At 29.8% G+C, this 25311-nt stretch overlaps 1 protein-coding gene across 1 annotated transcript in view; it reads right to left on the bottom strand.

Moving 5' to 3' along the window:
• Nucleotides 1–1211: 1211 nt before the first annotated feature.
• The window catches only part of ABCG1 (ATP-binding cassette sub- G member 1), a 40078-nt gene continuing 15978 nt past the window's right edge, over nt 1212–25311 (bottom strand). Inside the window, exons 6-14 of the mRNA XM_012939870.3 lie at nt 24030–24316; nt 22569–22670; nt 19750–19842; nt 17184–17352; nt 14254–14354; nt 12693–12848; nt 6266–6409; nt 4724–5223; nt 1212–1294 (exon numbers count right to left, since the gene is read on the bottom strand). Of these exons, the coding sequence (XP_012795324.2) occupies nt 5005–5223; nt 6266–6409; nt 12693–12848; nt 14254–14354; nt 17184–17352; nt 19750–19842; nt 22569–22670; nt 24030–24316 (1271 nt within the window). The 3' untranslated portion in view covers nt 1212–1294; nt 4724–5004. The remainder of the gene's footprint in view (nt 1295–4723; nt 5224–6265; nt 6410–12692; nt 12849–14253; nt 14355–17183; nt 17353–19749; nt 19843–22568; nt 22671–24029; nt 24317–25311) is intronic.

The following is a 25311-nucleotide window of genomic DNA, read 5'->3' as shown; positions in this document are numbered from 1 at the left end:
AGACTAGTAACTATCGTCTGGTTACGTAACATTACTTATTCTGATTCACAAGAGATTCTATATTAAACTAAACGATTCGTCGGTTAAACCATAAAACTGTGTGAAATACAATTGATTCTTGGTAATAATTAAAGTACGTTTGTTTTTATGTGTGAAGAACAAGTAAATTTACACTAGTCATTTATCGAATCTTAAAATTTTGTCAAAGTAAATATATAGGTCAATATTTTGTATATATTGAACAGTTTAATTTATAGAAAGACTTTGTTTAGCTTCAGAAAAAAAAACTTGATAATTTATTGATCAACACTTAACTTTCCAATAGCCATTATTCTCTATGTGAATAAGACATAAGCTATCAACGTTCAAAGTACTTTTATCATACTAAGTTCATTGGGTCAGATTTAGATTAACTATTGATAAATCAAACAATTACTTTCCGAAATATAGATCAATTTGAATAAGCAAATGAATGTTCTTTTCCAGTCATAATAGGCATTGAGAAAATTAACATTGAAGTTTAACAAGTAATCATGTTTTATAAATGAGATTATTAAATATTCTATATTCATTCTTGTTATTGTCCCAATAAGCATAATGAATGGTAACTTTTGGGATTCATTTATGAACTAATACTATGCCTATATTTTTATTGTATAATTGTTAAATAACTAAATTATGCATATTCATATTCCTCTTATTATAAGCCTTATTTTGACCTATGAACTATTATTATACGCTTTAGCATTCTTGAATTATGCCCTGTCTATTGATTATTACCTCCCACATTTACAGCCATATTTGACTAATTCTTGTACAAATGTTGTTTCCTATTTTATGGTACGATGTGGTCTGTTTGGTTGGTATATAAACCCAGTATACTTGAAATAAATGATTCATATCGTAGAGGCTAAGATTGGTGTTTTGAACTTAACTGGCTAGGCTAGATAGGAAGCAGCACCAATAAGGACTCTAGACTATTCGCACGGGTTTTATGCATCATTGGTCCGATCGATAATTCACTACTCTCTAATTGGCGGTATCATCACGTTATACATTAACACGGCACATAGATCACAAGTTATAACAATTCTATAGATCACTGATATAAATTAAATCATAATATGATTTGAATATATCAATTTCATTAATCATTTCTACTGATTAGAATAATTTTTCCGTTGTTTCTGTCTCATTTATTTTTTTCTTCTCTCAAGTATAGAATTTCTCGAAGAGAAAAAAAAACAATAAAAGATTCAACTGAAATAAATAGATTTTTGGCAATTATTTTTATCTGTAAGTAGAAAGGAAAAAAGAAAAGAGAATTAAACAATCATATAAATTACAATTGTGTTTCATGAAACATAAGTCATTTATTTTATTAAGTACAGTTAAATGTATGAATAAGTATATTTTTCATTAATCACAAGAACTAATTACATTTTCATTATTTTCATGAAATGATTGAATTTATTTTTATGATTTGATAGGACAGGAAATGAAAATGATAAAATATCATTAAGGTAATAACTGCATCATTGATGAACAGGGTGGATCTGATGCAGATGTGAAAGCGCGGATCGGTAAAGCAAGAACAGAATATTTACAACTGAAGAACATCTGGAACTCAAAACAATTGTCAACCAACACCAAGGTCAGGATTTTCAATACAAATGTCAAGACAGTTCTACTATATGGGGCAGAAACCTGGAGAACTACGAAAGCCATCATCCAGAAAATACAGGTGTTTATTAACAATAGTCTACGCAAAATACTTCGGATTTGTTGGCCGGACACTATCAGCAACAACCTACTGTGGGAGAGAACAAACCAGATCCCAGAGGAGGAAGAAATCAGGAAGAAGCGCTGGAAGTGGATAGGACACACATTGAGGAAAGCACCGAACTGCGTCACAAGACAAGCCCTCACATGGAATCCTCAAGGTCAAAGGAAAAGAGGGAGACCAAAGAACACATTACGCTGAGAAATGGAGATAGACATGGGAAAAATGAAGAAGAATTGGATGGAACTAGAAAAGAAAGCCCAGGACAGAGTGGGTTGGAGAATGCTGGTCGGCGGCCTATGCTCCATTAGGAGTAACAGGTGTAGGTAAGTAATTAAGTTAAGTAATAACTAGGATAGTTTGAGAAATACTGCTAGTGAATATGAATCATGTTTAAGGAATCATATTATTGCATAGTTTTTCTATCAACCTATAAAAACTACTTAAAACTTCCACGGTTCATTTGTTTCCCAAGTTTCACTATAATATATGATTATATTTGTATGAATAAATAAGAAATATTAAACCGATTAAGTTAATTTATACGTCAGTGATAACAGTTGCTTAGACTGTATAATTAATAGCATTAAATAAGAAATAACTATTAATAGTAAGGTGATAGATGTAGTTATAGTGACAAGAATAATAATGACAGTATGGTAACATAAATTACTATTTTAATACAGCAATTAGGCGTAGACCTGGGAAAATGAATTTAATTAATCAATAATCAACGAAAATATGTAATCATTCTGAATACGCAAATGGTCATCAAGAAATACTCAATGAGTTAAAAAAACAGATAAAGGGGAATGGTTTAACCATTTATTAAGTCTTCTGCAAAGAAGGTAGAATATACAGGTACTACACATACCTTTTAAAGTTTATTTGTAAGTACAAGTGTTATAGAATTACCGATCAAGTGAAATGAAAAACGTGTGTATTTTTATCATCTAACGTTTTACAAACAACGAAGGATGATCGTCTTCAGTGAGTTGATTATATTTCCTAGTAATATCCTCGATATATTTTATCCTGAGGAGCAAATGATCCAGTAGTTTATAGGAAAATTTTAGTCAACTGTTTGTGAATATTTCAACAGCTAAACAACACATGCCACACTAATCGGCATCCGAACCTCCCAGCTATTTTTTGAAAAAAATAAATGTTTTTATCAAAAAGGTCAAAAATCTCTATAGTGCAAATAATCGGGCTATACAGTTTATATTATTCGCATGCTTTCTTGTTATAGTACAACTTCATGGTGTGATTTTTTTTAGAAAAGTTTATTATAAAATGGTTGTAATATTTGTAATTATTAATTTTATGAAACATATGATGGGAACAATAAATTGAATCGCTTGTCGACATTTATATACACGCTACCATTCATGTGATTATTCACTTGTCGTTATTCCAAATATATAAAATGTATTTTATAATTTGAATTATTCTTATACATGATTATACTTATCAATTTGTTTATTAAAAGGGAACATGTTGGAGATGTCCACAATACGTTATTAATTAGCATAATTTGATTACATCAGCTTTAAGCACAATAATATGATTAGAAATAAACAAGAAAACAATGTCCAAATCGTCTTCCTGGACATTTTTAGTGAATATATACACATATACTGAATAGTTTGTTGGCAGGTACTCATAGATACCGTCAAATTATCCGATTTTGAATTTAAGCATTGAAGTACAAAAGAATTTTCAAAATAACTAAATCAAATATGAAAATCAGTTTGTTTGATTACTAACTTTTAATATGTGGTTTCACTAATTGGCTTTAATTTACTACCTACAGATACAGGAAACTAACACAAAACTTGAACATAAACATTTTACGTTTGCATATAAGTGAACTAATACCTTGTTTTATTTAGTACAATATTTTAAAGTGACTTATAAGTAGTGACTAATATTGTGATGTTCAGCTTATCAAAGAGTAAGACAATTCAACATCTTTAATTAGTCAATTACTGCTTGCTGAAAAAGTCTAATTTATCAGTAGCATGTAATTAAATAGCGTTCACATTGTTTTTTGTATACTGTCCAACATAATTTCAGTGAAATAGAGTTCACTAAATAACAGTAAGCTCATTCTCTGATGCACTAACGAGTAATCATTTGTTGAACACCACAGTTTGTCATCGGTATATAGTAAATACACTCATTACCATTATTATATAAACAACGTAGGTATAAAATTACAACAATCACTTAAAGCAAACATATTTATGTAATACGTTTCAGGAAATCAATTTTAGACTCTTGTACAAATACACATGAGGAAATAATATAATATTAAAGAACATGACTGATGATACAGAGAAGAACAGAATTAAAACAGAAACTTGATCGACAAATAAGATCCATTCCTAATGGAATTAACATTAAAAAAAAGGAAAAGATAGTCAACATATTCACAGAATAATCTTCCGATTCAAGGAGACAAATGAATAAATACAACTGAATATTTCAACTCTATTTACGATGAAATAAAGTTTGTTTCTTTTAAATCGATAAAATGTTTAATAAATAGAGAATAGAAGAAGAAATCAGTGTAACTATTCGGGTGTTATCACTATTATTAATTATCATGTAATGATAAAATTAACAATAAAAGAAGGATGTACAGGTTTTATTGTGCAATTAATTAGTTCATATTTGAAATAGTTGTATTTCTAAATGACAAATAATTAATTCCACTAATGGAATATAAATCACTGAAGAATAAAATCATTAATCTAAGAAAAAAAAGGAAATTGTATACAATGTTTGTCAAAGAAATCTAAGTTGCCTTCTTTAAAACAATGATTAGGTCGAATCATAGTTATAAAATGCCAATTAGTAATTTACAATAAAAAATATTGATTGACTTGAAATGCAATAATCAATAAACATATCCAATCACAATTTAGAACTCACCAATCATCTATAAATTCGTAATGTCTAGTATGAATAGATAAATATAAGAGTAGATAAGTAAACACAACCTGAAGATGAAATTTCCCATGAAAGGAAGTGCATAATACATGATATATGTTCTGGACATACATACACATGAACACTCAAGTAAGTGTTAAAGGAAGAATGGAACTTTCACGAAAATCAATCACGTACAATATTCTGTTAGTATATGAATTATATTTCCAAGACAGATAATTTTATTAGCAGGAAAATATAAATAAAAAATATTATTGTCATGATCAACGCCGGCGGCGTACACGCCATCGAAGTATATAATAACCAAGTATTCGTAAAAAAAGAAAAAAGATGCATAATACACCGAAATCGACAGAAACACTATAATCTGGAATATTTAATGCTTGAAATATCATTGCTGGTTTGCCAAGACAAGGATAACTCATCTTATTTATTCGTTTACGATCGCAATCAAGTTCTGTACGATTATTTCCATAGATAATCTAGAAAAGTTGAAAATTATAACCAATCTTAACGTGTATTTATAATAATAAATGTTGATATAATAAGCGATAACATATGTATGGTTTTATTGACTGGTATATATATTAATTACAATGTTTCCTGAGTAATTCATGTAATCTAAAATATTCGTGACGGAGCTACTAATGTTTTGCTGTCCTTTTGAGTATAACTTTCTACAGTGAAGTGTAGTGAATAAGCTAATGGAAATCTTAGTCTGATAAAGATTTGTAGCTTAACAGAATGGTACTTGAGTTGTTAATCTCTATAAACTAGAAAATTAAATCTAACTGCTCCATCGTTACGTTCGTTTGAACAAGTGAATGTAATTGTGTATGAAATGATGAAGTGGGAAATGAAACCGAATAATAATTGTACCATACTTCTCTGTCAGTCGTAAAAAAATGGCTGTTAGTTTTCAGAGCTTCATTTATTATATTATACGCTTCTTTCTATCCACAAGCTTAACAACTTACTGTCATTGTGTATCATATAATTATATAAAAACGGTCTGAAAGAAGGTAACTGTTGCATCATTTACTTTATCAGGGTTACGACAGAGTCTGAAAAGTTACGTCCAGGTTCTTGAAGTTTTGCTAGACATAAATTGATATACACTCAATTCACCTACGATGGTAATGGAAAAGTACTACTCAGCCTGGCTATGAAAATACCTCTGATTTGATTTCTCCATTTAGGTAGGAAATATGAATAATAAGTTTGAATGAAACCATAAATAATGAGTTATCCTGAGTTGTCACCGTCCTTTGACTTTATGAATACTCATATTAAGTAGTATAAGACGACATGTGGTCTGTTTCAGTTTAAAATAATTTGCAGAACTGTGGTTAATTCAGTCGTATTTTAATAATGGATTGATAATAAATTAATAAATAGGAGAAAGAATATGACTATCCACTCAGTCTACTGTAAGATAACTCAATGGATAAATTGTTCAGACGTGGACATAGTCTGTGGATGGATTGACAATAAAAAATACGTGAAATCATGTACATAACTTACTTTGAGTGCTCCCGAAAATGAATATCGGGTAAATGATAAGAAAGAAATCCATTGTAAATATTTCGGTATAGCATATAAATTGAGAAAAAACCCAGAGAATAATAGTATAGGAATTCCCGTTACTGGTCCTAGAAATACAGCGACCTGTGTAAAATAATATACAATTTAAATCTTAATTATACTAATATTCTAAGTCATATAAGTCATACATATAGTAATATACCACTCTTAATAATTACATATGTACAAATAATTGGATGTAATGTAATTAAATATAAAATAAACATTTTTAATGTCAGATATTACCCTTTTGTACAAAGTAGCATGAAAATATGAATGAAGATTCTCATTCAAATTCATGTATCATTCAAGATGCAAAACGTTTTCGGAATTCCACTTTAGATGGACATATTAGATGTGTTCCCATCTACAGTGTGAAATCTGCCGTTTGTATTTTCTTATCAATAATATTCGAAACAGAATCTAGTCAGGTTTTGTGCTAATATAATTAGTAGAAAGTTCAAGTATTAAAGTATAAACCAACACTGATGTGAAGGTGCACCATTAGCTATAAATGAAACCATTGATATAGTTTCACCTTAAGGGACTTTTCAAATAGTCAGTGAAAGTGAACATGAATACTTCACTGTATATCAGTTGAAATATGAAGATTTGTTCAGTACCATGTACAAATGTTAATGTCATTGTATGTGAGTGTAATAAAAGGATATACAAAACATGCCGGTAGATTACGACGCTTTTGAAAATATTTAAGTTGTAGTCCGTCTAAATAAATTATCATATACAGGTTGGATTCAATCCACCAAGAAAGCAGTGTCTCATGCATAAAGTTCTTGGAATAATTTGAAGTATGGGAGCTTTATTGAAAACATCAAGTCAATATCCGATTACTAATAAATCAACAGAATATTTTGAAATAGTTTTCAAGAAAAATGTCACAGCGTACGTTGTTATTCACTTGATATTGTCTACTTGTATCTTCCCATTGTTGTTTAGGACTAAAACTGATCAGTATCTTATTGGCATATGTGCATGCTGTGCAGGCTGCTTTGATATTGCCTCAAGTCACAAGCTTTATAGCCAAAGATGGATGGTGGCTAGCAGTGGACTCCAGGACGCGTGTTTCATCCTATTCGGGACTCGTCAGCTAGATGTACCTGAATCTCAAAGTTGATATTCAATCTGGGATGCACATATGCTAAAAAGAGACTGATCGATTTTAGTCCTAAATATCAATGGGAAGATACAAGTAAACAATACAAAGTAGATTTGGACTTCATCCCATTGTACAAGCAAGTGGCTATCAGGACTCAGTAGCTAAGTGGACAAATACATGGCTTTTGAAGTGAACGGTACTGGGATCGAGCATTGGAGTGAACATCAACTTCGAGATGCAAGTGAATCCAGCTGACGTGTCCCGAATAGTAAGTTGTTACTGTTTTTCTATTATATACTCAGGTTTTTTCTAATAATTGTTCCGTTTTTAAATGACGGGGTTTCGACTAGGCCTACATAGATGGGTGACAACGAATATGACCGAAAGTATAAAGTTTTTCCGCAGCTAAAATAATCAATACATGGAAGTTGTTAAGTATTTCATCACTTTTATTTTTTCTCTTTTCAGACTTTTCGAATTCAAGCTTCTGAATAAACATGGTATTCAGGACAAATAGTTTATTCAGGTGATTATTGCATATTTTTATAATTGCTAGTTATTTCATAGTCTCCTTAAACATAATATCTATTGTTTATGTTGTATGAAGAATGTACAAGAAGTTTGGTGTGAAATCACTGCAGAACATTTATTTTTTTGTTATATAGGAAATACAATTGCAGTTGCTTTGATCAATAGCACTGATACATCAAGAACGACTAAAGAAAGCCAAGCTGAGTATCAGTCGATTCCTGATTCACGACTTCCTTTGTAACAAAGTCCATGTTAAATAAGTTATTATTTTAAGCGTACCTTGTAAGAAAGGAAGTAAATATCGTTTGATGGTTTTCACATGGCATTACTGATCCTAAAATGGGAAAACATTGGGTACTGGAATATGGTTAAGTGGTAAGGAAATGACAAGTGCTAGACTTTCATTTAGGTTGTAGAATTTTGTGCAGGATTGGTTTCTGATAAAAAATCTTGACTGTTTCGGCCGTGATCAGACTAAACAAATAAATCAAACTGCTTCATGAAATCAATTCGCAACATATGAGAATTGATTTACTAAGTTAGATTTCCAGGGACTCATTATTTGTTGAAACCAGAATCACATTTTCGTATATCATTAATTAGTAGGTGAACTTTAAAGATAGTTTCCATCATGAACTGATCATAACTAAACAACCATTGGAATTCATGTAGGCAACGGACAGCATCTTCGTCCCACTGTCGAATTCCTGCTATTAAGAACACACATGACACTTTTCATAACCGAACCCATGGAAATCTTGTATAGTAACAATAAGTGGAAACCATCTTTTGGCAGTAAACGAATCAAGCAACCAGTCGTTTTCATAAACTTTCCTCTTAAATTCTAAAGTTATAAACTCATAAATACTTTATAATTAATAACTATTACAGAATATCCATAAAAATTCGCACTTTCATTCAATAATACATTATATTAGGACCCGAATTCGAAAAGCGGACGATTGATGAATAATTGATTTAAGCATACGATACGTCTCAAAAAATCCATAGTGTGATATGAGTTTTGTTTATGTGTTCTCAGCACATATGAACAATATTGATCTTATGATTATTAATTAAAAGAAAATGTAGTGTCGGTTATTATGTTAAGCCCATATACCTTATTCTAGCTTTCGGACAGCCGATTCTATTCATTCTACTTGAGTCACATTCTGACCTTGTTAATTATTCGCTTGTCAATCTTGACTGTTTTTATATGAGCGCGTAGGTATGAGTACATTTCTTATCCCACTACTCATCACATGTCTGTAACTTACTTTTGTGTAACTATAATTATTAACTAACGCTTGGTTAAAAGGGGGTTGGCTTACTCGCCATCACCAATGCGCGTCGTTTCTCTTCTCTCTATTCCATTCGCTATATATACACAAGTCAATTCTCGTTGACTTATTTAATTCCGTTATTGACTAACGCGATTAAAGTCGATGATTATATACGAGGATAGGAGACACATATATTTCAACAACAATCATCATTACAATCACCTTGGTGTCAGATCTCGGGCCACTAAAGTGGAGAGCCCTTTCGACAACATCAACCGATCTAAATGACGACAAAATTAAAGGGCCTCCACAAATATATGAAGTAACTAACACATGAAAATGGTTTCTAAAATTCCAAAATCTAAAGGCTTAATGAAAAAGACATCCTCAAGAAGATATTTTAGTACTAAACGATAATAAATATTCCGGATTAAGTCTGAGATACATTTCTCTAAAATACAAAATTCAATCAACTATGTTTATAGTTGCATGTACGCAAAGGATATTCATTGTATGTATAAACTAACACTTTTCCTTGAGTCATACAGTGACTTAGAAATCTGATAACTGAAATTTCAGTTCATTTGCTTTGGATTATATTTTTTGACTTTTATAATATTCATTTAATTTCACATTAAAATTTTACTATTGAATGTAAACTTTTGAAAATTAAATGTGACACAGACTACTCATAAACAACTATTAACCACATTGTAGGGATACTCGTTTTTTATAAGTTATGTAGATGGATCTTCTTACAGTATTTTAGTCTATAAGAAGAATAGTTTTTAAGGACAACAAAAAGTAGGTCAAGTCGAATTCTTTTTTTTTTATAAAAAAAAACGATATGAAAATTCTAGATAGTTTGCGTGTGTACTTTATGCAATTCAAAATAATAGCATAATGCACAAAATATAATAATGGAATACACTCATTAGGATGTAAAAAAGAACAAGAGGAGTTGATTGAGTGATAAATTCATTGTCAAAGTTGTTTGATAGTAAATTAACCTTTTTTTCGCCATGATAATAAATCATATGTCTGTTAAAAAGTGGTAATATATATATATATATATATATATATATATATATGCATACAGCCTGATTTGTTTAGTCACATAAGCTCTTTTTATTTCAGGTAGTCGTTTTTAGTCCTGTATAGGAAAATTGTATATCGCTATGATCTCTCTGACACCACTGTCTACAGGAGTTTGATTCTTTATCATCCTGTTAATACTGATTCACTTGTAGAAATTAAAACTTTTAAGAGTTTTCGTGATTCAGTATTTAAAAACATCAGTTAATACAAATTTCTAATTAATTGTAAGCACATATATATAAAATTTTAAAATATATATCATTGAATAATATGAATAAACTCAATGATTTAAATAAAAAAAGGTTTTACATTAGCTACTAATTTATATAGAAGCCATTTAACTTTTAGCCTGTAAAATATACATCATTTTGACATGAATAACCTTTCGAGGATAATGATTTTAATGTTAATTCATAGTGTGTAACAGTTAATTTTCCTTCTATGAAAGGAATTACATTAAATGAAAAAGGAAAAAAAAAACAAACACAACAAGAATAACAAGATTTGCAAAATAAAATGAATTCGTCTGTCTATTTCATGGTTTCTCATCAGCTACATATGATCAAAAATTATAATTATAATTATAATTATTAATAAATGTTTAGCATACTTTTGCCTATAAAACTTAGATGAATGTTCGAAACATAAACAAATTCATAATACTAGAGATAAAAAGTGTATGAATAAATACAGTTATGATCAATGTGCTGGAAAGTAATGATATACAGGTTACGTATTGGTAAAAAAATCAATAGGCAATCGCATAATCTCTCAACATGATAAGATAAACAAATATGTAAACATCAATCATATTATGTAAGAGATGAAATCAGAAGACGAAAGAAAAGGAAAAAGTTGGTAACAGGGTTGAAAATAATTAAAAATAAGAATTAACGAAGGTTATTAGACAAACATACATTCACATTGGGAAGGAAAGGCTAATCACACTTCCCTTTTGTATACATAGGTTAGGTCGGAAATGTTTGATAGCGATTGCCTCTGCCAAACGAAGTAAGATTGATGTTTTTTGTCCGCTAACTATTTTAAATGCATTACTTATACCCACTTCATGTCCACGTCCCTAAAAGTGTCTGGGGATTGCACTTTTAAATGTTTTGCCTCCTATCTCCTGTAGGTTCCAAGGAACGTATTCAGAAAACCTTTTAGAGGTCCCTCTTTTAGTTCTTCTTATAACCTTACTATAGCAGGTACATGTAAATCCATAGATGCAATTAGAGACGACGTCGGTAGAGTATTGATCTACCTTAGAATGGTATAACGATCACCTAGTGTTGTATAGGGAAACCAATTAGGCAACAGGGAGGCTTTTTTAAGTGCTGTCTAGACTTTCCAATCGATTCCTCATGAGATATTATCTCACCTGAACGAAAGGCGGATGAAGATAAGCTTCTTTCCAACAACTGGATGTTTACCATCCTTATAATAGCCTTGTCCGTTTTTCGTTATAAATTTCTTCTGGTATTTATATTTTATGAAATGCTTTTCTAGAATAGCCAATTCCTCATTGGTTTTAATGTTTGAGGATAACAGACTAGCTCTATTGGAGAACCTTTTGACGAGACACTTTGTAACTGATACGAGAAAAGCTGTCAAAGCTTAAATACTGTCCCGTCCATTTTGCTTCCATACACACTTTTATCAAGACTCATCATTTTTTTCCGTCTTATACTAAGATCATGTTAAGCGATCATCTGACCACTTATTGATTTCATTACATTCACATAACCTTTATTGTTTTGATTATGATTAACTGTAACTTCTGTTTTACTCTGCATCACTTTCGAACAAATAAATACACATCAATTTTCGATTATGTTAATTCATACACTTTGTATTCTCATTCTTTTGATTATTATGATTTTGGTTACGTTTCGAGCAATAATCTTAACTTCACAAACTAATATATGTTAAAACATTTGTTAATAATTTTGTTATTAATTGTGATTCTAGGTCGCATGCAGCCGATGAGAAACCGTGACAGGCTGATGAATTCATTTTATTCTGGAAAACTTATTGCTCATGTTTTGTTTAAACTTACCAAGGGATCTGGTTGTATAAAAAAAAGTAAGTTAGGAAATTTGAATCATATTATTGCTTACAAAGCATTATTATAAATGAGTGACTTAAAGATTCAACTTAGACTGTGATTAGCATTAAGTGTGATAGGATATAATCGGATAAAAATATAGAATTATCATACGATTGGCGCAGTATAAAATAAAAATAAAGTATTTACTGTACAAAGTACGGGAATCATGTAAATAAAATGTTGGAATTTAAAAAAACAAAACAGTGTACATCTTATCATTTAGCTAACCTGTAATGAAGTAGCTGTACCAATAACAAGACCTAGTGATTGACCAACTAAAGATGTTTGAATCGATATGATAAGAAATTGAATAAATCTTATAGCATCATTTGGTTGTTCAGTCATCCAATATGTAATACTAGCGTAAACAATAGGAAAAAATATCTAATAAAGGGAAATAAAAAAATAATTAAGTTACTTAAGTAAGGTATTCTTTACATACGTAATCAATAAACGAAAAAGAATTATGAAAGGTTAGTACATTCACAATAAACGATGTCAGACCACGTGATTGAAGATAGTTGACAGGAAACTTCAGATCAAAGTTGTATGCTTGCTAGTATTCGTTATTACAATCTTGAGTGAACTGATGCTCCCTGAAGTTAACCAGCTTCATAGTCTGAAACGTTATCACTAAGCCATTCTAGCCACGAATGACCTTCTGTAGGACTGAGATATTGACAACTGATTGGTCGCTGAGTAGTGATCAATGTTATGTTTGTCTAATCCGTTGGTACAGATAGGATTCTGTCGATTGGGTTGAATGGTGAACATTAGTTTGAGTGATTCGAAATCACTGACAACATGCAAACAAATAACATCCCAACATAGTGCACATAATGCCACTAAGACTAGTGGCCTAAACAAACATAACATTGGTCATTATTCAGTTATCAATCATTTGTAAATCAGGACTGTTTATAAGGAGTATTACACAAGCTTATAGAACATATTTATTTGTTGAATATCTTGAGAGATCTTATTATGTAAGAAAGTTGAACACGATTCTAAGCAGTGGTTTAATTAACAACTCAATTCATCGAGAAATAAAATAATAAGACAGTGCTTACTTTTCGCGAAATCATTTACTTAAGCTGTACATTCGTATATATAGTTATATGGAAAATGTGTGTCTATAGAAAGATAGAATGGATTTTATCACAAAAATGGATTCGACAATAAATAACAATGACACTGTGGGTTATTTTAATTAACAGTGCTTACTATTGCATGATGGCAAATTTAATTTTCTTCTCATTTATAGCATGGAGTCCCATTACTTTGAACGTGAATGTAGTAAGTAATCTAGTTATCTATAAATATAACATTTTCATCATTAAAATTAACCTTCAACCACTGGTTTGAGTCATCTCAATATAGGAACTTACATATTCATTTAGATACAGAAATTATTCTGACAGCGAATTGAAAAATGACAGGAATGTAATCGCATATAGTCTATGCTGTTTTCACACACAGCTAAAAACATCCACTTTTATTTTTTGATCAATAGAAAGTAACTAGTGTCCAATTTTTCTTCTTTGATTTATGTTGATCAACTCGGTAATATTGATTTCTAACTGAATCCCTCTTAGGATTCAAAACTGAATAAACGTTTGACATGATTATCGAGTTGCTGAACTTGAATTAAATCAGATGTTTTACGAATTACAAAATGCAAAAATATTAAGTTAATTTGCAGAAATCAACTGTTGAACTCATGCAAAGTAATATTAACAATGTTATAAGAAATTGATAAATTTTAAATGTGACAATAATTAAGATTTACCTGGAATGGTACGTCAGCTAGTGATTTCGCCAAGTAATAGGCTTTTAAACTATACCATGAATTTAGATGTTCACGGAAGAATATTGATATTTCAAGAGGAACTGGAAAGAGTAATCAACATGTCTTAGGGGTAACAGTTAGGTTAGAAAAACTAATAGCATGTATAAAATGTAAACGGTTTCCTTTATCAAAATCACATTAATTAATGTTTAATTCCACTTTATTTTACAACATTCGACATTATTTTTTATTGTTTTTCTACTCAATTAAAACTGTCATCATAAACTGGGTCTCAGAAATCAGGAATTCCAATTGCACTATGTGACAGTTGTCACAAATGTCATCCACTAATAACTGTGTGCTGTACGTCTCGAGTATCAAGCAAACAGTTGACTAACACAGGTCCTGGGTTCGGTTTCCACCTGCGGGATCATGGACGCTTATTGCTCAAGAGCTCCATACGAGAACGAAACGGCCGTTCAATGCTTCCGGATTTTCAGTGTTAGTCTAAAATTCATCGGTTCATGGTTTCAGAACTGTCATTCATATATAAAACCTTAACTTATTAACAGTATGGGATATAAAGTAACAAGTATTCATTCAAGTTACAAGGTAGCCAATTATCATTCACTTCTTTCTGTTGTATAATAAAAATGATCATTTATTTTTACGATGTAGATTTTGTTTACTTTATCTCTGACCTTATAACTGCTTATATTCCTGATCCCGAGATAAACTGTTTTTATTGTATTATGTTCACCGGATTAAAATAGAGAACTGATGTCAAAATATTAATCAATAAACATATGGACCACTGTTTTTAAGCAATAGATATCTAGTTCATTATAAAGCACTAAGAAAAAAATAAGTTTAAGAAACTTCCTACCTGAAAAATGGTTCATAATTATGCATGTGGGTTATCTAATAAACTCTTTCATAGGATTTTGTTTATGTGTCGAATTTATTTAAGCATCAAGTTAACCTGGAATAATATGCTATTACGTAGTGTGAAAATGGATGTTTATTTCAAACTAACAGTCGAAAAAAAACTATGAAAAATAAAATCCACCAAATTTCATCTCATTGGTTTTATGGTATAGTACTCATTGGAAGAATTTAAAAACTTTAATTCTATCATGTGGACAAAATAAATATCCATCGATTGACTCATGATTTTCACTGGTTTACCAACACACGTTACATTCAATACAATTGTGAGCTATTTAATGTAATAGAATATATATATATATATATATACAACTTAAAGATATGTGATTCCGAATGGTTTTTTTGTGGAGATTTTAGAAATTTCACAGATTGAAATCATGAGTCAGTTGAAGCTAGACCATCATTGAAAACCTGGAAGCACTGGACGGCCGTTTCGTCCTAGTATGGGACTCCTCAGAGGTGCGCATCCACGATCCCGCACCACGCGGGGATTATGTATTTACTACATTGTGTTACACAAATACAAATCAACTGAATGTAAATTATTAATTTTCGATTATATGCAAAATATTTCATTTCACTATCCTTTGTTTTTTTTAATTGGTGAAATAAGCTTTTACTGAATAAATGAGTCAAATAACCTGATAACCTAAATAGTAATGAAAGGTTATTGATTTTTTTGTATATTCAATATCTACTAATGAATTGATAATAAGGTGAATTCTGTAACTATTCTAAACGAATTGAAAACGAAATAATTTTTTGTAGCTTAATCTAGATTTTATTAAAATCATTTGTATGTATTAGCTTATGTTACATATTTTTTGGTGTGTTTACTTATCTCCAAATTATTTTCTGATAAATTTTATTAAAGATTTCTAATATTCTAATAATTATTTACTGTATTATTCAAACTTTATTCTTCTTAAACAGATAAATTGAATTGTATAGGCTGTTTCATTTGATTAGAGAACGGATTTGGTAAAGCATTCAATTCTGATGGAATATTTGAATAATCTATTGTAGTGAAACAAAAACAAAACTATAATGTTTAGGATAAGTATGATTACTTGTGAATTACTTGAATTTGTGAGCATCTAGTATGTTATAAGTTCAGTAAATAAACTTATGTCTAGTTAATGATGTATTCTTGATAATTTTTTGCTGGTATGATGAATAAAAACATTTTATGTACGATTAAAATAATAAAGTGTATTATTTAAATTTTAATCGAAAGGTTAGTAATTCATTATCTTGACTTTTCGAGTTTTATGCAAGTAAAGTTATGTTATAAATATTTAGGTAATCAATTTTTATCTCCTATTCTCAAAAAACGAACTATCACCAAGTATACATAATTTCACATGGCTGATGATTTGATTGGAGACTCTATAATTAAAAGTGATTTATAATAGGGGAAATTCTATTAAAACAAAATCTTTAGTAGCTTTGTATAGTATTTAATTGAGAATAGTTCTGGTTTGCATGTGTTCCTGATAAGCTTTACAGAATTAATAAAGAACATTTTATTAAAACGGTGGAGTTCCGAGTCAAATAATGGTCCTTACCAAACATCTTTTACAGGAAATAATGAAAATATAGCAACATGAATACAAGGAAAAGTTTATTTACAATTACTATGAAGTTCAGTTGCTTTAATAACACTGGGGCAAGAATTTACAAACAACTGTGACTCAGAACTCATTGGGTCAGCAGTCTGGAAGTTAAGCTGCCACACACGAGATTGAACATTCTGATTTTGATCATTGGTTGTGTCGTGGATACACACTACTGAGGTGTCCCTTAATACGACGAAACAACTGTTCAGTACTTCCTGGTTTCCAGTGATTGTCTAACTTAGATCATGTCGTAAAATCAATAGCATTCAATAATCTCCTTAAACCTGTATACGAATAAATGTTTGGTTTTAGTTCATCATAGCAGAACATTGCCTGAGATCAGAAATCATCACTTATACTTACATGTCATCACAGTTGGCATTAATGAAGCAAACATAAGGAATAGCAAAGTAAAGAAGACAAATGCTGCATTACTTATCACTTCGTAACCCAAATTACCAACACGAAAATATAAAACACCGATTAATATTCCAACAACAATATGTGATACAAAACGCAGATGTGTTAATGTCTAAAAAATAGTGAAGAAAAGATGTGGTAATCGAATAAAATAATTAGTAGTTATATATACTGGTAATTTATAAACAATTTAATATTTTGATGAATGAATTCAATTGATTGTTAACTTCAAACAAATGATCTTCAGACATGATTATCAGTAATAAGCTGGTTCTGCTTTACAACATAAGTTTTGAACTGTTTGCATCAACCTATTTAGCCAAGTATAAAGAATATTAAACTTAATCTAGTTTGAAATGGACTGGATTGATAATTTCTATGTAGGTACATTCAGCTGACGAGTCTCAAACGGGACGAAAGGTGAATCTTGGATTCCATTTCTAGACACGTAACCTCTCTTCAATGCTATTAAAAATTTAGATTGTAAATAAAATAACACATGGTGTACACGGACGCCAGTCCTCACATATTTTAAGATTTTTCTGAATAAATACACTTTTGCCATTAATTCTGAAAGCATATCCACTTTGTTAACTTTTATTACAACTTTGAGTAAAAAGCATGTTATTTAGAAAATCTTTAGCAGTTATTTGTTTATGAATATGAAAAACGCTACTTTGAATCATCATTTCACTGATTAAAGAATTTATTAATATCGTTTTCAATTGTTATGTAATTTTCATCCGTAAGATTTTAAGCTAGCAATAATATTCCGACTATCATTTCAAATAAACCATTCTTTACGAACTGCAGTCATAACAGTTGCACAGTTAGAAGTAGAAAATTAGCTGGTATAGACAGTTGGTTGATTTGAAGAGAAACTAGTTGTTATTTCAGTTAGAAATAAAGTAGAATTTTTAAACAATGAAAAGAAATAATATTTACATCAATTATCACAGAGTATTTTAGTTTTTAATGAAGCTGATTAAGTGAAAATCACACAAGAGTTTATTAAACAAGTATTCAACCTAAGCAAATAAATATTATTGAAATATTTATAAGGAAAATGGAAAAATAATATGCAGAAATGAATATAGTAAGGGAAATCTGAAACGAATTCAATACAATCTCATACAGGTATAATAATGATCAAAAGACAAAATCAATAAAGGGGAGAAAACGCAAACAAAAGGTTGAGAACTAGAGAACAAATTAAGAAATTGCTTTTTTGTTCAATAACATGTGATTAAAATAATAGTCAATTAATAGAAAAGTGAGTAAGAATGTCAGTACTTTTTTATTGAAAATTTCTAAATATCTTCAAAGCAGAAATAATAAATCTATTATCTTATGAATAAGGGAAATGAAGTTTGGAAATAGATATTTAGGAAATTGAGAAATAACACTAAGCATTGTGTAAATGAAATATAAATTCAGATAGAATAGTCAAACAGATTATTTTTATTGATTTTAGAGACATTTAAGTAAAGAAATTAAGGGGTAATGAAAACTGTGAACTGTACATATTATATTCCTCATATTATAGAAACTCGAATATTTTATGCCCACGGCAAGTAGTGATTCATTTCGACACACAATCCTATGAAAGTTAATAATTTTGATTGTCAACCATTTTGTGTGACGTCCTAAAAACATTATGACATCCAGTTGCTGATTTATTAACTAATGACAATTGGTTCCTTTTCCTATCTCCAGTTTTGAAACGGTCATAATTTCTCGAAATAAAATGTTTTAACCATATCTAGAATAGATATTGATTCCTAACTTACATCAGTTCAAAATAGCGATGATATCCATCTAATTAGTATGGATTTAACTACTAATAGTTTTCGATATTTAGGTTATCTCAGTGATTTTCATTCGTATAAAGACAAATATCTTATCCACTGTAATGTAAAAGGGGTGCCTGTATGTAAAGGAATTTGGCCGTCAACGTTTCGGAATTAGAAAGAGTATATAGCTTTTGATTGTAAGTATACTATCAGCTAATGAAATATTTTATACAATACTTCTAAAAATAATCAAGTGACTTTGTTTCATATTCTATGTACATATTCTTTGATACTCGATGTAGACACTAACAATAATAAAATTGTACACGGTAAGTTATAGAACTAGATTTTTTCTGCAAAATATGTTATTTAGAGAAACAAAAGTTAGTGGGAATTAGTAGTTTATAATAATGATTTATCAACCTCTGTTCTTCTATCCTTATGGCCAAATAGCACTGAATAGGAATGTTGAAATAAACTTGATATATCTACCAGCCGATAAAATGAATAATGAATAAAGTGTCAGATATCAGTTCAGTATAAACGAGAATGAAACATAGTTGTTGTTGTTGTCGATAATAACGATATCGTTGAACAACCAATTAAACGAGACAAATAAGAATAGATAAATATACTCTCATAAGTAAAGCATTTTTATGTATTGTTTCATAACACCGTAATTATTATGATAAACTGGTATAAATTGTATAACTTACTGAATCACGAATAATGGAAAGTACATTTCTCACGAATAGAACCCGAAATTGGGTTAACTGATTTGCAGCAAATTCTCGACTAGGATCATCGTACTAAAAATGGAAGTGGAAATGAATTTTTCACATATACTTATTATGTGTGGTATACTTTAATATTGATCTTGTGGTCATAACGAATATTTGAATAACTTTAAAATTCGATGAATCTGAATGAATGGGCCAAATATTTTTTAAACAAGATAATTTAGATATTAAAGAGGAAGAAGGAATTTGTAAAATCTCAACGAATGAATATGAAGTAAATTCAAAGTTTCACCTAGCAATCTGATCTAAGCTTTTTCAAGAAATTATAATCAAATATCAAAATTACTGAGTATAAATAGGTACATGGTTCTATAGTTCACCATATACTTAATAGGCCATCCAATCAACGTTAACAGTGTTTGAAGTACATATTTGCTTTAGTGTGTAAGTGACTTGTGGTGTGAAACGAGAAGTGTTAAGATAATAGATTGTATGTATACATAAGTGGTATTATCTTAACACATTTTGATTCACACCACAAGTCTCGTACACATTAAAGCAAATATCTACTTCAAACATCGTTAACTTTGATTGGATGACTAGAGAAATATGTACCTATTTATATTCGATAATTTTGATGTTTGATTATAATTTCTTGAAAAAGCTTGAATCAGATTGCTGGGTGAAACGTTGGATTTACTTCAGATTCATTCGCTGAGATTTCACAAATACATTCTTCCTCTCACATCAACTAGGCGCTCAAATACTGTGAAACTGCTCGATCAAATGTGGACGAAAGTTCTTATATAAGATCATTTAGGTTAGCCAATGAGCTCAAAAAATCTGGTAATCATTGTACACTATATATATAGCATATATATATTGGGGTAAAATTCATTGAAAATTGATATTCTTTGTTTGTTTATGATTTATCCATTTTGTTGATGAGCTTTAGGTATTATTACAAATTTCTGACTTGGTTATTTTAAACAAGTTTGGCATTGGGTGGATTGTTAATAATAAGGTTGATGATATATATGTAATATCCTAATAGGTGAAAATTTAAATTTCTGGCGTTTCGCTACTTAGCATAAGCTGCTTCTTCAGAAATCTGATTTTTTACTAATCGAAATCTTACAAATATACCATTAATCTTATTATGCCAATCTTATGTTAATATGTACCTTATAGGCTTGTTATTTTGCGATAAAAAGAAGTCTTATTTCAGTCACTGGTGTTTTTGTATCTAATACAGATTCATCCAAAGATTTGAATCCATAATGGTGTCTCATTAGAAACCTGAACTCGGAGAACATAGATCTACCGATCGGTATTCATTTTATTTACTTAGACAATTCAAAACTCATTAAGTCATTGAATTCTCCTGGATAGAACTTTCAATAACTGACTTAAGGTTATTAGGATAGCACTAAGCTAACAGAAGGAAATACCACTTTGATTAACCAATTAAAATCAGCCTAATCTTCATTACATCACGTAGAGTACAAATAGGTGTTACCGTATCAATGTAACTGGAAGCGTTATTTAAACAACATAGTGTCATCGAAGATATTCTCAGCTAGAGAACAAGTGATAAAACTTTTGCCATAATCCTTAACAGAGTCAATTAAGGGCCAAAGAGAAGTTTACAACAAAAAAAGATTGTTTGATAACGGGTAAAGACGGATAACCCTCTGTTTATATATGATTACAATTTTGATGTACATCTTTAATCAGCGAACTGGATAAAGTATATAATAGTAAGTTGACAGTAAAAGCGTATATATATATATATATATATATTAGCCTGCTGATGTAAACAAAAGTCAGTTTCTGTCCTGTTATTATTTTCCGTAAAATATTCGTCTACGGGGTGGATAGTTAATAATATACCAATTAGTTGTTTTTGATAAGTAACAATAGAAAGACAAACTACATTGTAGGAGAAAAACGCTCCAGACAATAAACCATTTAACATATTGTCTTTTTTAATGAACAAACAGTTAACAACACTTTGGGTATATCAACTAATATCTAGATAATATATAATTGACTATATGTATATTAAATAGAATAATTAATTGAATATTCCATTCATACTGTAATAAAACAATAATCATAGAATATAATCGTTATCTAAATAGCTATTAAGATTAATTTTTATTTCTACGTGTCTGTTTATAGACAGCGGACCGTTTTAAGCTGCAATCTATTCATCATGATAACTACATAAAGAAAAATTCAACAGAGATCAGAAAGATGTTCAGCAGTTTCATTCTCCCAATGATTGGACTATTTTATAGATGTTTGCGTATTTAGAACATTCATACATTCAACTAAAATATTAAAAGTCAAAGCCCTGACCCTACCTAACTAAACTCCATAGATTGGTCATTGTGAATCACTACAATACACCTAATATTTGCTTTACTTTACTCCAAAGTAGTTAATAAATAAAACATTGTAAATAGGCAACACTTTTTGACTTGATCACTGCCAGACATTGTAAGTCCCATTTGATCATTATTCACACACAGTTAATATGTGGTTGTATATAACTTGATTATCCCATTAGTAAAGAATAAAAAATCTACTATTAGAATGCTGAAGTAATGTTTAAAATATCTCTATAGGGAAACATATGCAGGCGGAGTTAAACATATGCATTTGTAAGATGTTATTAACCAACCAAAGCTATTTGTTACGGTCGTATAATTAAGAAAGATACTATACAGGAATTACCTAGTCAAACAATAAACGTTGTTCAGAAATATAAACACAATAATATAACTCACTTTTATACAATCTGAGCTGACTAAACCTTGATCTATGGTACGTATAGGGCCATTAGGTTGAGGTAGAAGTACAGACATTTCAATATGTGATGGTGATTCTTGCTTTGAAGTTAAAAGTAATTAAATAAGTATGCAAAGTAAATAACAAAAAACATGCAATTTACTTTGTTTCCAATGCGTTTTATTGATCATAAGGGAATGTTGGATTCATGTCTGATTCATTACAATAATGCATACAAAAAGAACATCACTATTTTTAAAAAGAGTTAAGATCATCCTGTTGTTGATAAATTAGACTGAATTTTCATTAGTCTTTGTTAAAATATGTACATTCTGTACAGATTGCCTCGATGTACCCGTTTTTTTACAAGTTTTTTTTACCGAATATACGGATTGTGTCTAGTAGTGCAATTCAGATTTCACATTTCATTCTATTCGGTATTAATCAGGCGGATGTAATTAGATGTCAGTATTGATGTTTATCCCGGAATAACTTAAACCATTTCCGCTAGTGATACAAATGTCATACTCGTTTCACAAGGAAGTAGGAATTAGGGTCGAGGTTGTGAACATCAACACCGGAACGAAGATATATCCAACTAACTAATTTCAAATAGGCCAAGAACACGCGTTCTGGAATTCACTGCCAAACACGAATTCATTTATTCTGCTAATAGTAATTTAGTTTTTTCTGCCTAATCTGATTGGACCTCATATTAAGTGTAAACTGCATAAAGTCAATATAAAAGAATCTATTATGACAGACATTTTTATGAAAATGAAATACTGTAATTACACAGATATTATACAGAATTACTAATCTGAGGTATAAACTTTTATTAAATCATGTTTCAGAACATTCCGTATATTCCATAATGAATGATTGAAAATCTCTGTCATAAAGTTGTTAATTTAATATTATTTATCATAAGATTTATGTCAAATTTATATTTCACAATTATAAAGCAAAATATTATAAATTAAATAATGCGTTAAAATATGAATTCCTAAATTTCGGTTAAATGCTTATTTCAAAAATGCATCTTTTCACCACGCGCTAGCATCTACTGAAGAACCGTTAAAGAATGAACAGAACTGAAAAACGACCTGATTTTTTGATTGAGAGTTGCCAGATGTGTTTCCATTCGACGTCGAATGCAACAGAACCTGAAACTATTTAGATCTTCCACTATGTACAATAACATTTAGTTAACGCAACGCAATTACGTGCTTTGTGTTTTTCGTTATAGCCAATTTAATTTATTTCAGGACTTCGTACTAATGCACATTTAAATAACTTCTAATTATCCATCTATCAAGCTAACCTACTTAACAATAAATCTTGAGAATACAATGATTTTTAGTGAATACTGAAATAACTTAATTACATTCTGAATATGCATTTCTTGCAATCATGAAAAGCGATACAAAGGTAAAATAATATTGTGTTTGTAAACCTACACTTTTTACAAGCTGTTTAGTCTTTTTCTTCTTATCATCATGTATAATAATAGGTGAACAAAATGACGGTGATGATGGTGACGATGAACAATGATCACTTGAAGGAATAGTTTCAGAAACTATTTGAATATTATCTATTGGACATTCATTTGTCTGAATAACTGTTGAATAAGGAAATACTTTCGTCTTTTTCAAATAATCTACAATTTCATCTAATGTTCCACGACGTGCAGCCATTGCTAATCGCATATAATGATCACCATATTCACCACAAGCCACTTCCATAACTGTTACGTAATGTTAATAAAGAATAGATAATTTGGAATTAATCGTTGTTCATTTGTGACCATATGAACTCAAACAAATAAAGTTTAACTATTTATATGATAAGGATGTTTTGATCATCTAAATGGTTTAGTAAGTTAGAATTTACCATCCAATGAATATACATAATAATTTACTTATGATAATAGTAATGGCAAATATGAGGGGAGTAAATTGTAATAATTTTGTTATTTCAAGCAATTTGGTTGAAGCTAACTATCAGACAGAACAAGATACCTTGAAGCTGTTAAGCTAAATTTATCAGACGAGTTCGGAACAGCATAAAATATGTGATCTGAATTTCGAAGCTAAATACCATAAAATCACATCTAATTATAGAAACATTCCATTACTTTTTCCTCCCCAAGATTTTATTTGTCATTATATTCACAAAAAAAAATAAATCATATTTATTAAAACAGGTTAAATAATGAACGTTTTGAAGTTAAGAGTACATTACCAGATAGCATGTAATGAATGACTCAAATTATAAGTTACCTACATTTTTGTCTGAATAGATTTCATTCTTATATAATATAAAGTTATAAAAAAATGATGTAACACATTTGTATTGGAAAACAATTTGTTTGCGACCATCTCTATACAAATATAATATTTATTTTCATGGATTACGTTTTCATTTACTTAACGTGTATCTAGCAACAAGTGTCATCAATCTGAATGTGATTAACATTCCAAAATCCATTCATATATACGACAGTTTCACATTAAATATACGTATATAATTATTTGAAAATTAATTAATTCATTAATTTTATTGCATTCGTTGTTCTCCCAAACTTCTGTTGTAAATAGTATTGATACAGTAGAACAATTAGCATAAACTCTCTTAAGCTAATAAACCAAAGAGTTAATTGTAACTAATTGTAATAGGATTTTCCGAAGTTTGTTAGCTTCGAGCGATATCCAGTAGCATTTTTGTACATAATAACTTGAA

This window comes from Schistosoma haematobium, chromosome 1 (assembly GCF_000699445.3).
Source record: "Schistosoma haematobium chromosome 1, whole genome shotgun sequence".
Lineage (NCBI taxonomy): Eukaryota > Metazoa > Platyhelminthes > Trematoda > Strigeidida > Schistosomatidae > Schistosoma > Schistosoma haematobium.
The sequence above is the reverse complement of the archived record's forward strand: the minus strand, read 5'-3'. Positions and strand labels throughout refer to the sequence as shown.